Source organism: Momordica charantia (genome assembly GCF_013281855.1).
Source record: "Momordica charantia cultivar OHB3-1 chromosome 6 unlocalized genomic scaffold, Mcharantia_2.0 BLBB01000006.1, whole genome shotgun sequence".
Classification (NCBI taxonomy): Eukaryota; Viridiplantae; Streptophyta; class Magnoliopsida; order Cucurbitales; family Cucurbitaceae; genus Momordica; species Momordica charantia.
In genome coordinates this window covers 6,808,440-6,822,425 of record NW_028275164.1, presented here as the reverse complement: position 1 = coordinate 6,822,425, position 13,986 = coordinate 6,808,440, and the positions used below count along the sequence as shown (strand labels likewise).

The following is a 13,986-nucleotide window of genomic DNA, read 5'->3' as shown; positions in this document are numbered from 1 at the left end:
CTCAAATTTAAGAAATTGGATCTATGTACAAAATTCCACTCGTTCCACTCAAAATAACTTATCCGTACATCATCAGTTACAAAGCCATCGCTTCCTGTTGCTTCTATTTTCTTGATGTTTTCTTTTTTTTTTTGAGGAATTATATTTTCTTGATGTTGTACCATCAATTTGTTTTAACCTGTATTATTACAAGTTGAGGATGTAAATTTGTTCGTTTAGGAAAGTTTCAGGGTTTTATTGATATCATATAAAATTTTGGGTACAATTACAACAACTATTTAGGGACCGATCGTTTGTTTTGTGGGAATCTGAGATTCCGTGTGAGTGTGCGTGTACGTGTGCATGTGCGCGTGCGTGTGCATGTTTCACACTTTCCCACTTACAAGGTACCATTTTTTTTTAATTATGGTAAGAGATGACATGTGTCAAAATTGAACACAAATTTAATTTATTTAAATATGTTAAAAAGTAAAATAATTCAAATATAACATTCTATTGAATAAAAAATAAAATAAGAAGTGATATAATAGAAACTTACAAAATTAATTTAATTAAATTTGTTAAAAGAAATAAAATAATTCAAACATAACATTCTGAATACAAAATAAAATAAGAAGTGATATAATAGAAATTTCAACCAAGATTTAGAAATTAAAAAGTAGATGTACAGCGGCAGTAGCAAAGCAATAATTATGTATAATTTTGATATATATCTTTATTTGCGAAAAAAAAAAACACACAATACGCCACTAAAGAAGCATGAAGTGTCTGAGGTCACTTCAAATTTTTCAAGCTAACATTCTTGAAAATAGTTTGGTACATAATGATATATTTTTTGAAATAAATTTAAAATAAAACATTATTAATTAAGAAGCCGAACCCACCCGCTTGTACTGAAAAAACATTATTAAAAGAAAATCCCTATTAAAGGTGGTTTGTGCAATTTTCTCCCAATTTTAAAATTAGCAATATAAAATCCCTAGGTTTTGTAACACTAATGTATACCGGTTATTAATTTCGTAAGCGGCCACCTCCATCACGTAAAATTGCAGTTGCGCTGCGTCTCATTCACTATCAGAACAGGCAAAACCTTCTGCCGCCATTTTTTTTCTTCTCAAACTCTTCTTCTTTCTTCATCGTTCCTATCGCAGCATCTCTGTGACTGTATCACATCATGCTGTAAACGAGCATTTTTCTCACTATCGTCAAGTTCATCGGCCGATTCAATATATCGCTCGCTACTGCTCTGCTATTCGGGATCGCTTTCATTCAGGATTGCGCTGCTAAGTCCTGTATGCATATTAAATTTTCCATGACTCTGGCCTCTACTTTGTGATTTAATCTCCACTTTTACCAAATTGCGTTGCCTGCATTTGCTCCGTCCAAGTTAGTAAGGCCAACAATATGGTATTTTTTTTCCCTCTCCAATGGAGTGTCATATTCCATAGTCAGAATGGGATATTGTGCAACTCTCGTTGATTCTTTTGAAACCTTCGAGTAACCTGGATTATGAGAATGTCCTTGTATTTAATCGAAATCAATTGTTGTCAATTCAACTAGACGCCTTTCGGGTTCAACATTCTAAATCTTGATTTAAGAAGGGAAAAAAACCTGTTTGTGCTCCTCATATTTTTATTGATTGAAGTTGCAAATAGCAGACTTTTGTGGATGATCTTTTATGCGTGGCCACTATTCAAATGGCTTTTATGTAGTGAATTTTAATTTATAGCTCAAAAATATGGTTTAGGAATGTTTTACCAAGTATGCTCGAAGCGAATTGTTCCTTAAATGCAATGTTTTAAAAGGCTAGAGGCGGCCTCGAGGCTTTTTCTCTTGAAAAGGCGAGGCGTAAGCCTCAAGGCGGTACGAGGCGTAAGCCTCAATTTTAATTAAAAGAATTAAACATATCCTAAATTTGTGTGGTCAAGTATTACCAAACATAATAGTTATATAAAATTATCAAAATATCCACTTGTTACTTGTCACTCAAAAAAAATTCTAAAAAAACATCATAACATCACTACTATTATCACCAATAGAACTTACTTATTCTATAAATTGTTGTCTTTCAATATTTTTAAAGTCTAGGTAGTAAAAGTAGTAATAGATTGAATTGTTACAACTCCTGCTTAGGATTCCATACAAAAAAAACCTTGATATTTTTTAGGAATTGGAAAAATTAATAGTATTATTGTAATCATTACACGAGGCGTATACTTTAAGCCTCAGTGCGTTTTCAAAGAGGCGTAAGCCTCTTCTATGCGAGGCATAAGCCTCTTATAGTCCAAAGAAGGCGTAAGACTTGAGGCTAAAAGTTAGAGCCTTGCCTCGAGGCGGGCCTCAAGGTGTAAGCCTCAAAAGCCTTTTAAAACATTGCTTAAATGTAAACTTCTTTCACTTAAAGGTGCACAACTGAAGTAGTGAAAGTTCATGCATTATATATCACGTGGCATTTGGCAATAATACAACGACCTTCATCTTCCTTACGAACGATGTTATCCTAATCGTTGTGTTATCTAAGTTGGGTTCACAATGCAATATGACTAGACTGAATAAGCTATTTTAAGAGCAGGACACGGTAGGATTTGTGCATGTATAATTAGTCACTGGTCATTATTTTGTCTTCTCAGATCTAGACGAAGGTTCAACAATTGATAGTCATGGAGCAAGATCCGCCCAAGAACAATACAACTGCTCAACGGAAGGTCCTTTTTGGCTTTCCCGTCTTGTCTATTTTTTTGAAGAGTTTTTTTGTTTTGCTCTGATGGAATTGCCTGCTGCAGATGAAATTTGCTCCAAAAGCACCTCCTCGTCGAATGCCAAAACCTGAAGTCAAAGCGTAAGCACATCACTTTCAAATTTAGTAGCACCTCCAATAGTTCAGAATCTGTGTTGCAGTCAAAATTTATGTTTGTTTTATGTAGAGAAATAACAGAGGAAGCTGATGCTGCTCAAGCCAAGGATTTACTAAAGCGCTTCAATGTATGTCTGCTTTCTTTTATTTTCTGTTGCCTACATTCTTCAGCATATAGAATATCTAGTTTAATATATTCTTGCTCTCTTTTTGTCACTTTAATTTCTTGACTTCTTATTGCAGGAAAGTACCATGAGGGCAAAGCAGAAAGTTGGGAAGAAAGGCCAGTCCCATAAACTAGTCGTGTTTACGATTAATTTTTGTTCTGGTCTCGAGCTTCATGATTTTATTTATTTAGTAGATATTATTAAATAAACATGACTGTTTTAGATCGAATCTGAAAGTTTATATTTGTATGCTATGCTAATTCCTGGTCATGCTTCTTTTAATCATTTTATGGTCGTAGTTGGCTACTAAATCTTTTATTTCCTTTTCCACTGATTACTCATGATATACAAATTTGTTATTAGGTTCAGTATACCAGTTTATGTGTAACTATGTATTTATCTATTTGTATGTGTGTGATTAGAATTATGTCTATAGATCTAAATATCTTAGGTAATTTTATAATAGGATTCTTATTAAGAATAGAGATCTATAAGATCACATAAATGTATTAAGAAGACTTTGAGGGCAATTCTCAAATCATGAAAAACTGAGGGAAAATATGTTATGCTTTACTTTTCTCGACATTAGAGTCATATGCGGGGAGCAAATCTGTTCTATGTTAGGAACCCTGTGAAGCCAAAAAAAGACCACATATTAAGATTTCTATACATATGACGTAATGAGGTTGTAGATTGATCTGTGGAGTTATGATGATATGGTTCAACATATTAATTCTGTATCATCTGGTTTTACCCCAATCGGTACTACCTAGCATATCAGGGAAATGGAGTGAACTTCTGTCAGTTTCTGAACCCTACATACAATTTAAATCTTCATGCACAATGAATAAAGATATTTATGAGTTCCTTTCACATGTCCCCGTTTCATTTACATCTGTTATTTAAATATGCAGCCGCACCTACACAAGTTGCATTTGGTTCTGGAGGTACATCAGCAACCATAAGATCATATGGTATTCCAAAAGCTGGAAATAGACCCAGAAATGAAGGTTGGCCACTAAACTACTTAAATCTATTCTACTCAAGATGTAATTGCTTGATTTACTGCACATGAGATGCTTCCAATGCACTAAACTGAAAGGTGACTGTGCAGATGGAACTCTTCCGTCTAGTATAAGCAAGGAGTATGTAGAACCATGGGTCAGTAACATTCAAATCCTCAATCGTTTTTCCTTATTATTCCTATTTGCATCTGCCTTCTCCTTTAGTATGTCAATTTAGTAATTCAAGTATCATTTTACTGCAGGATTATTACAGTTATTATCCTGTAACTCTTCCTTTGAGGAGACCATATTCAGGAGATCCAGGTATCTCTATAAGCGCGTCTTATTTACAAAAACTAAAAGGAAAATACTGCAATGGACAACTGGATTATCCTTAAATGCACTTTATTTTCTGTGTGTGTGGTTCGCATACTTCATATGACTTCTGGAGTACAGTTTTCATGGTGAACCATGAAAAATGTACTCGCATCTTTTGATTCAATTGTCTTCTCTAATTTATGCATTACTTCAAAGATTCTCTTAACGAGGAAGAATTTGGAGAGGCTTCAGAAAACAGAACCTACGATGAAAGTATGACAACTCCAGCAATGGATCTTGGTCTATTGGTTAGTCATTAGATTTATGTGGATATCATAGCGTGAGCCTCTTATTTCCGATTTTACGCTTAATGATTGATTCGCAGGAGGAGAATCCAGAAACAAATGTCTTTTTTCTACAAATACCACCTATGGTGCCAGTGACAAAGCAATCTTCTACCGTAGAAGGCATGGTGGCAGCCAGCAGCTCAGAACAAAGTAAGGGTTCACGAACTCGTCAGAACTTCTGCTCTCTGAATGAGTTACCTTCTGGCTCCATGGGTAAATTGCTTGTATACAGGAGTGGTGCTGTCAAGTTGAAGCTAGGCGATATTGTATATGACGTGAGTACTTTTATGCCAAGTTCCTCGTTATCTACTTATTTATCAACAAGATAGATCTCCTGAAATGAAATATTAGAAACATGGAATCTCTTCCTCAGCTTTCTCGACTTCACTTCATTGATAAAACAGCAGGACGTGTTATTGCAAGTCCTTATCAATTGAGGGGATATTTTTGGACATAATCTTTTGGGATTTTGCGTTCCTTCTCACATCAGTTTTAAAATACGGGCAGGTTTCTTCTGGAATGGATTGTGGCTTTGCACAAGACGTTGCAGCTATCAATGTGGAAGGGAAGCATTGCTGCATTGTTGGGGAGCTTAGCAAGCGTGCCATTTTAACTCCAGATGTGGACTCGATGTTAAAGGATATCGAGGATTTATGATTATTTTCTCACAAGACAGGATTTTTTTCATAGACATCAAGGAAGGAAAATTGGCGGGAATGATATTTTTTATTACAACCATGAGAGGATATAACAATAAAAGATAGCAGCAGAAAGAGAAGCACTGGTCCAGGAAAAACAGAAGAGTGACTTTTTCCCCTCTTGTTCAGCCTGAGTGCCTAGATTTTTTAAATTATGAAACGTGTGATCAATTAGATAAATTATATTACATTAATTACAATTTGACGAGAAATAAATAACACTCTACTGAAGTCTCTTGTTAATTCTCCCTTTTGCTTATTTTGGTTATATTTCTTGAGCGTAATATGCCATTTGATATCTTAGCAAGCATTCAGTGTCAATATATTGCACATGTAACCTGATTTTAGTGGGATCCACAGAAAATTGGTTTTGCATTCTTATCTTTCTATTTGTTTGGAAGTCAACTTACCTCACCCTCTCTGTTTGTTTGGGGTGGAGCCAAAAATTTTGGAGGGACAAAATTTTGCATCGTAACATCTTATATGTATGATCTTTTATTTCTAAAGATTTAAGGGGTAAACTAGAGGAAACTACAATCTTGAATATTATATATATAATTTTTGAGTTGCTACAAACGAGGGGCAATTACCTCTCTCGTTCCTTCTTTGCTCCGCCCTTGTCAACTAGAAATAATGTCAAGCCCTTGGTTTGTTTCAGGTAGAGAAGAGAGAAAGAGGCAGAGGTACTCTAAAAGGCATTCTTAATTTGTTAACATAGGTGTTGCTTTCAAACATTAGATGATTAATTGTGGCAACTAAATATTTTCTCACTTTGCACGATTATTGGTTAAAAATGGCACTTTCATGAAATCATTTTACTGATAGATTCTCATCTGTTCCTACAGGGGAACAAGTACAGTACAAGACTAGGTAATTTGAAAGATATCTCAAGAAAAAATAAATGCTCATTATTTCTTTGTAAAAGCACTTCTGATTGTGAAATGTCAAACATTTTCTCTCTCTCAAAGGTGGTGGTAGTGGTAGTCCATTTGCAGCCTATAGTTGGTGAAGGGTCAGCTGTGCCCCATGTTGTGGTTGAAGAGTCATGACAGTATAGGGAGCATGTGCATAAGAGGGAGAAAGCTCAAAAGAGAAATTCTGTAGAATCATAGCCAATGCAACCTTAGCCTCTAACATAGCAAAGTTTTGTCCAATGCAGGTCCTTGGTCCCCAGCCAAAGGGAAAGAATGCCAACTGATCTTTGCTTGCCTTTGAAACTCCTGCAGAAAATCTCTCTGGTTTGAACTGGTCTGCATCGTCTCCCCAGTACTCGGGATCATGGTGAATGAGCAGTGTAGGTAAGGTAACATCAACCCCAGCTGGTATTAAAAGTTCACCTATCTTAGTTTCTGCATAAGTATGTTGATATTGACCAATAACTGGTGGGTACAACCTCAGGACCTCATAAAGTATCATAGTAACCTGCAGAACATTGTTTAGTAAATCAATATTGTTTTTCTTTATAGATGTTTTCAAAATATATAGATGAATAAGGGTTGCCAATAATATATCCACTTAGAAAGGATTTGGATATTGACCAACCAGAAAATGACTTCAACTGTTCTCAATTCTTCATTTTGCTATTTTTATGTGATTGAATGTCATGAAAGAACTTACACCAATAGATATATAGAAGATTGCTGAATGTGTAAGGAAAACTCACAATTTTGAGGTGGCTCAAAGATTCAAAATTTGGTTCTTTCTTTCCACAAACTTGCAAGACTTCCTGCCTAGCCTTTTCTTGCCATTCTGAGTGCATGGCCAAAACTATGACTGTCCATGTAAGCCAGCTTGCTGTTGTCTCCTGCCCTGCTAGGTAGAATTGCTTGCACTCCTCCATCACTTCATCAATTGTCAGTCCATCATGACCTCCATGTTGATTTTCTTTCTTCTTTGACTGCAATAGCAGGCACAACAAGTCTTCAACATTGTCTTCCTGTGTTCTCATGGAATCCTCTTTTCTTATAATTAAATTCCCTATCATAGTTTTGATCTCCTTGTTCAGCTTATCTCTCTTCCTGTTCTTGACTGTTGGAACAAATCTGCCAATACACAGACACTATTCAATCTCTAGGTTTGATTTCGGAATAATTTTAGTTTTAGATTTATGCTCTTTTGTGTCCATAAGTCTTTAAAATTTAAAAACGGTCTAATAAATCAATGACTTGTTAGACACCATTCTGAAAGTTTAAGGACTAACAATCTAAGTCGAGTGAAAACAATATTCATTTGGAAACGAATAGGTGGGAAGACAAACGAAATTTATGAAACAGAGAAGTGGGACCTGAAACCAGGAAGATACATGGTTTGCATGGCTTCTAGAGTAAGAAGAGTGAGCCGTTTCAAATGTTCAAAAATCTTCTTCCCTTCTTCAAAGTTGGAGCCAAAAGCAGCCCGAGATATAACATCTGCCGTTAGTCTTTGAAGTTCAGGCCACACATCCACTTCTACTCTGTCTTGATCTGTACCCATCTGCTTCCACTGCTTTATCATGTTGCCACAACTTATACTAAATGCTGGCATCATTCCCTTTAACACCCAAACGTACAACAGTCTTAAAATTTAAACACCATAGTTTAGGCTCAGAATGATATTTAAAATTTAACCAGAATTAGACAAAAAATAAAAAACTTCAAAGAACAAACCATGAACACAAATAAATATATAAATAAATATATAGTGCTTAAAGTGGAATTCATCCTTTGTTTCTTCTTTTCCGTTCGCTTGGATTTCTTCCGTTTAATTGATTTTGGCTGAATCTTTTCTTTTGAAAGATGGGAAGGGGAAGGATCTTGTTCAGTTGACCCCTCTTGTTCCTGTTAAGTCCCCTTTATTTTGGAAATGGTTTATATTTCTACATCTATTTCTTTCTCGCTTTTTCTCCTGTTTTCGAAACAATTTCACAAACAAAGTCTTGAGCTTAGATCATAACTCTTATTTCAAGTAAAACTGAGTAGAGTTAAACTCAAACCTTGAGCCTTTCTAGATGGAAAGCAGGATTGATAATCCTCCTATGTTTAGCCCACTCCTCCCCTTTGAGAGTAGTCAGTCCCTTTGTCAACTTCAGTATAACTGGGCTCAATGGCGGCTTCTCAAAGCTACCCACCTTGTTTGATAGTATTTCTTTCATCATTTCCGGGTCCTTCACAGTCAACCTTGGACTCGTCCCGAACCAGCACACCGACACTTTCCCTACACACAAATCACAAAAATAAGACTCGAGAACAATATCAAACAAGATAACAACACAATAGAACACGATGCACCATATTTTTGGGCATTCACCACCGTGAACGGATCTACCCGTTGAACAATCTGATGGTCTAGACTCATGGGGTTGGCCCAGGCTTCAGTGATCATCCTCACATACTCTTTGGCATCCCCAACCCAAGGCTTGTAGGCACTCCCTCTAATTCCTTGCCTTTTCAACTGTCTCTCCACCAATTTGGGTCTCCACCAAATGGAATGGAAAGCTTTTGCCACTCCATAAACAACCAAACAGAGTGACAATGCATAGAAAACGAAAAACTCCATATATTTTTTTTTCCTTCACAAAACCAAACAAGGCCTTAATCTCAGATAGAACTCTGTTATTACATCACTTGAGCTGGATTTTATATTACCAGCTGGTCAAACTTCTGATCTTCAAAAGCCAAAGCTTATCATAGAAAAATGAATAAACAATGAGAATTTGTTGAAAATATGCTTTTGCGTGAGGACCAAGTTGTTATAAGCCCATGGTTCAATTATTGGGCCGTCGACACAAAATGAGCAGTAGACTATTTTCTGTTGGGCTGGGCCCGCTGTTGGGTTGATCATGCGTGCGGGGCAAGATATTGACATTTGTACCCTTGTTTAATTTAAAATTCAAAATAATTATGAATTTAATTTGAATGACATATATATATTTTTTATAATCATTTTAATTCGAATGGTGTCAATCTTAAAACGTTTAAGTGAATTTACTATTACCTTGATAGTTAGGTGAGGGTTAGAATTTTTACGTTTTATTCCATTTATGTTAATTTGCCAATTATTTCTAATTTAAAAAATAAAGCAACAAGAATTTCAGAAAATGAAAATCACATAAAATTAAGTTTGATTAATGCATAAAAATCAACTATTAAATAAGTTCGACCAAACTTGAAAATTTCAACAAAAAAAAAACAGTTCTAGTGTTGTTTTTGTCTCGATTCGATTAATTTCATATCAAGTATATGTTTTATAATTCATTAGATGCACATGAGAATAATTTTTTTAATGGTTCTTCAGATGAAAAAGAAGATTTATCAAACTTTAAGGGGGCGATTGGATGAAATTAAAAGTCTAGAGTAAATATTGATACACTTTGCAAAATTTCGGATAAAAACTGATATCTTCTCTTGTATTTTTATCCGAACATAAGTGCTAAAACTTAAAAATATGTCGTTCCCAAAACTTTTCATTTCTTCTTTCTCGTGTGTTTTTTATATCATCTATCCTATGAAGCAACTCTCTCACTATTAAACATTAGTGAAGGTGCGAATAGCAAATTAGAAAAATTAAATTAAATTTAATTACAACATGTAAAGTTAGAGATTTGAATTCATAGTCTTTTGATTGAAGATAGATGCCGTAACTAATTGAGCTGTGTTCGAGGGCAAAGGTAGGTTATTAAATTCTAATGGTAGAATTAGGCGTTTTGTTTATTTAACACTAGTTCAAAAGAATTAGTAAATTAGTGAGATGTCAAGGACATTTAAGAAAATTTACCTCAATGCCCGCATCCATGGAGGTCAAAAGGTCGAATATATATATATAATGTAAGAAATAATACTTAACGTGATGTAATTAAATTTCTCCTATTTATATTCTGATTCTCGTTCTTTCTCCTGATTTTCTTCCGTCGTACTTTTTTTTTCTAATCTTCTTTGATCTGCATAATAAAGAATCGAGGATAGTTGATTTTTGAAAGAATAATAATTTTTTATTTGTTAGACTTTATTCTCGAGTTTGTAATCTTTTTTTTTTTCTTTCTTCTTTTTCCAACTAGAATTTGTTCTATTTGTTATTTATTTAAGCGAGTTATTTATCATCATCTCTTCGATCAAATTAAAAGTTGTCTTCTCTTAAACAATTATTTATCAACAATTCTTGGGTCAACTTCTAAAATCTAGACACTGTTCTGTGAAATTTAATTGGATATAAGTTATACAATTCGGATACATAATAATAAAGTTTAAATATTATTTTGGATTATTAATTTTCAGTTTTAGGTCCTTTTGGGTTTGTACTTTTAAAATGTCTATTTTGATTATTGTACTTTTTTAACTTTTGTTTTTTTTCACTATAGTCCATGTACTTTCAAAATGTATATTTTGTTCCTATATTTTTTTGAAAGTGACGGTTTATGTATGTATTTGTGAATTTTCAACACAAATTTTATGCACAATAAAAATCATGTAATATAAAGTTATGGTAAATTTGAAGAATTTGATCTAGAGCGAAACATCATGCTAAAATTTTGATTAAAAAAAGAAAAAAATTAAAATGAAGGGACCAAAATGATAACTTTTTAAATGTAAACAAAAGTTGAGAGTGTAAGTACCAAAATAGACGTTTTTAAAAGTATATAATCAAAATAAACTAAGGTGGAAACTAAAATATACACACACACCATAAATAGTCTATATATACCAAAATAGTCCAAAACTAAAGCTAAAATGAACCAAAATAGTCTATATATATATAATAAAAACACACACACATTATTTATGTTATAGGAGAAATAAACTAAACCCGACAAGCAAGCTATAGACCCACTTAAGGGAAAGGAAGCCCGCGAGCAAGGGAGAAATTCCAGATGGGGCCCAAATTCGAAGAAAGAAGAACGAAAACCCAAACTTAGAAGCCTGACGGACGAGGGGGAGCACGGGGCCTGGCTAGCCAAGATCCGACACCCGACCGACCTAGTTCAATGGTCGACCAGGTCTCGGCCGGTGGCCTGAAGGATGGGCCCCATGCCTAGTCAATGAAGTTCAGTAACAGGGAGACAATCTTTTCTCCTCACATTCGGCCTGCACGATGTTACATCTAAAAAATCCATACTTGAACCCATATAATTCTTTCAACCTTCAATACTAACTTAAGTATTGGAGTGTGTGGCTAGCACCACGCTGGTGCTCAATCTTTTTTATTTTGCAGGTCAACGTTAAGTCTCGATCTAACCAAATTCATGCAACATATATATAAATATATATATATATATATATATAGTAATTTTATAAGTGAACCATTACTAGTCAATATTTATATTTAATAAGAAAACTGGCGTTTTCTCGTTGACAAGGAATCAAGAGTTGAATCATCAACGCCCAATAAAATATAAATCTTTGATGAAGTTCTAAATTTCCAGGAATTTTCTGATAGCTTGATTGGCTTCGTTACAATCAAAGTCTAATCCGAATGATTATTAAAGAAAAATTATATTAGTTTATTCTGTAATGGATTTAAACCGTAGTTGTTATTTCATTTGTCTTCTTCTTTTTTTTTTTATATATTTTTTTGGTCAATAAACAATAGTACACTAGCTTAGTATTAGTGAAATTATAAATAGATATTCTAATTTCATGTATACCAATATTTAGTCTCTTTCCCGAGATCGAATGATATAGTAATTGACCGAAAGTGAATAGACATAAATAATTATTATTCAAGTAAATTTAAAATAGGGTATGGTAACTTTAGTTATAGTGATGGTGAATTAGATTTTTTATTTATGAATGACGAGTGATTATAATTGTTTTTCGTTCCTCGAAAGTATTATCAAAATCTTGTGAATATTCTAAATTAAAGAAAAATGATTGCATCAGTTTAGTTCACTCAATATAACATAATTAGCCAACTTAAATATAAATTCAAAAGCATTAGTAATCTCGTATGAAAAATGAACATACAGGTGGGAGATAGAAGAAATTTATGTGTTAGGCTTGATGAAATAATGAGAATTAATAGTCAATTAAGCATGACTATTAATTATCATAATGAAAAAACAAAATTTGAGTGTGTATAGAATGAATTGCCCAAGAAGATCTCACATGTAGTTGTCCTTAAGCTTTCCTAATTTGTATTATGTTTGTTGTTATTTTAACAAAAGAATCTGTATACATTGAATAGTCAAATCTCGAACATCTTATATTGTATAGAAATAAAATGTATCATATTTTGATGTATGTACTTACAGTTTTGGTTCATTTCGGTGTTTCAAAATGTTTATTTTAGTCTTTTTACTTTCAATTTTAGTTCATTTTAATTCCTATACTTTTAAAATCTTCGTTTTGGTATTTGTACTTTTAAAAAAGTGACTATTTTGGTTCTTATCTGCAAAGTTTTAACATACATTCTACACCTACTACACCTAACGAATTACTTATTCCTTTATTTTGTATGGGAAAATAAGAAAATTTTCATGTGTAGTTCATCTATAAAGACAAAACATTAATGATGGACCAAATCAAGTGGATAGTTACAAACAATAATGAGCAAAGGAAAATTATTATATATATTTAATTTTTTATTATTGTGAAATAATAAAATCATTAATCATTAATAATATAGGGCTATAAGAACTCGAATCATAGACTTTATTGGTAAAACAGATCAAACTTTTAATATAAAAACTTGCTACATCTCAAGAAATTTTTTAATAAGTGGCAATTCTGGTCCCTTAATTTATTTCTTAATCTCATTTTTTTCTAAAAGTACACAGATTTAAACGAAACATTTTGAGAGTTCATAGATTAAAATTAGCCAAAGATAAAAATATATAAACCATAATAAACCTTTTGAGAGTACGTAAATCTAAATAATATTTTAACCTGAAAAAATGTTATTTAATTATGAAGAAAAAATATTAAAATATAAGATAGAGTTTTTTTAATAGGTGGAGATGAGAGATAAAACTCACAACTTTTTAATTTGAGACACATATCAATTATTGATGAGCTATGTTGACTTTAACGTAAGATCGAATTGTATAACAAAATTTAGAATTGTATAACAAAATTTAATCAATTGAATTAGAGTAAATGATTGAAGACAAGGAAAAAAAAAATTAAGACATTTATTTAGACGACATTTCTACCTCCTCTAATAAAAAGTCTTAAATTTAAATCTCAAAGCACAATATTTTTTAGATAAAATTCTAAAAGATTAAAAAGAAAAAAAAAAGAAAAAACAATAATACGATGCGTCCCATCGAATAATAAATTACACACACTACCCTCTTCTTCCCAATTACATTATCGAAAAATAAATTTCTACGAATATATACAGAATACAAATTCCAAGAAAAAAATTACATTCGGAGCATTTAAAGTGCTTTTTGAAACTCTTTTTACGGTGGGCCCCACAGAGTCTGCTTGGTCAGACATTTTAATTTTATACCGATTCCCCCATCAAGCTAATTTCCACGTGGACAGAGAAACCGAGATTTGCATCTGAGCGAAACACACAGGATCGCAGCCCAGAATCAAACCTCCAAAAAATAATTAAATAATTAAAAAAAAAAACAGGTGGATAGAGGGAAGAAAGAAATAGAGCTATTGCTATTTCTTTTCT

General features: G+C 33.1%; 2 protein-coding genes across 2 annotated transcripts; one reads left to right on the top strand and one right to left on the bottom strand.

Annotated features, from left to right (window-relative positions):
• The first annotated feature begins 998 nt into the window (after positions 1–998).
• Positions 999–5,619, top strand: LOC111016454 (RNA polymerase III RPC4). The gene is made up of 11 exons (XM_022291865.2): positions 999–1,292; positions 2,631–2,705; positions 2,784–2,839; positions 2,925–2,982; positions 3,098–3,137; positions 3,936–4,031; positions 4,136–4,182; positions 4,289–4,349; positions 4,560–4,651; positions 4,729–4,965; positions 5,198–5,619. Exons 2-11 carry the CDS (start codon positions 2,661–2,663, stop codon positions 5,345–5,347), a joined length of 882 nt encoding a protein of 293 aa, XP_022147557.1. The 5' UTR covers positions 999–1,292; positions 2,631–2,660; the 3' UTR covers positions 5,348–5,619.
• A 531-nt stretch (positions 5,620–6,150) lies between these two features.
• LOC111016542 (cytochrome P450 CYP72A616-like) lies at positions 6,151–9,214 on the bottom strand. The gene is made up of 5 exons (XM_022291982.2): positions 8,655–9,214; positions 8,360–8,580; positions 7,673–7,917; positions 7,052–7,430; positions 6,151–6,810 (listed from the first exon to the last, which is right to left on the bottom strand). Exons 1-5 carry the CDS (start codon positions 8,920–8,922, stop codon positions 6,385–6,387), a joined length of 1,539 nt encoding a protein of 512 aa, XP_022147674.1. The 5' UTR covers positions 8,923–9,214; the 3' UTR covers positions 6,151–6,384.
• Between the last annotated feature and the right edge of the window lie 4,772 nt (positions 9,215–13,986).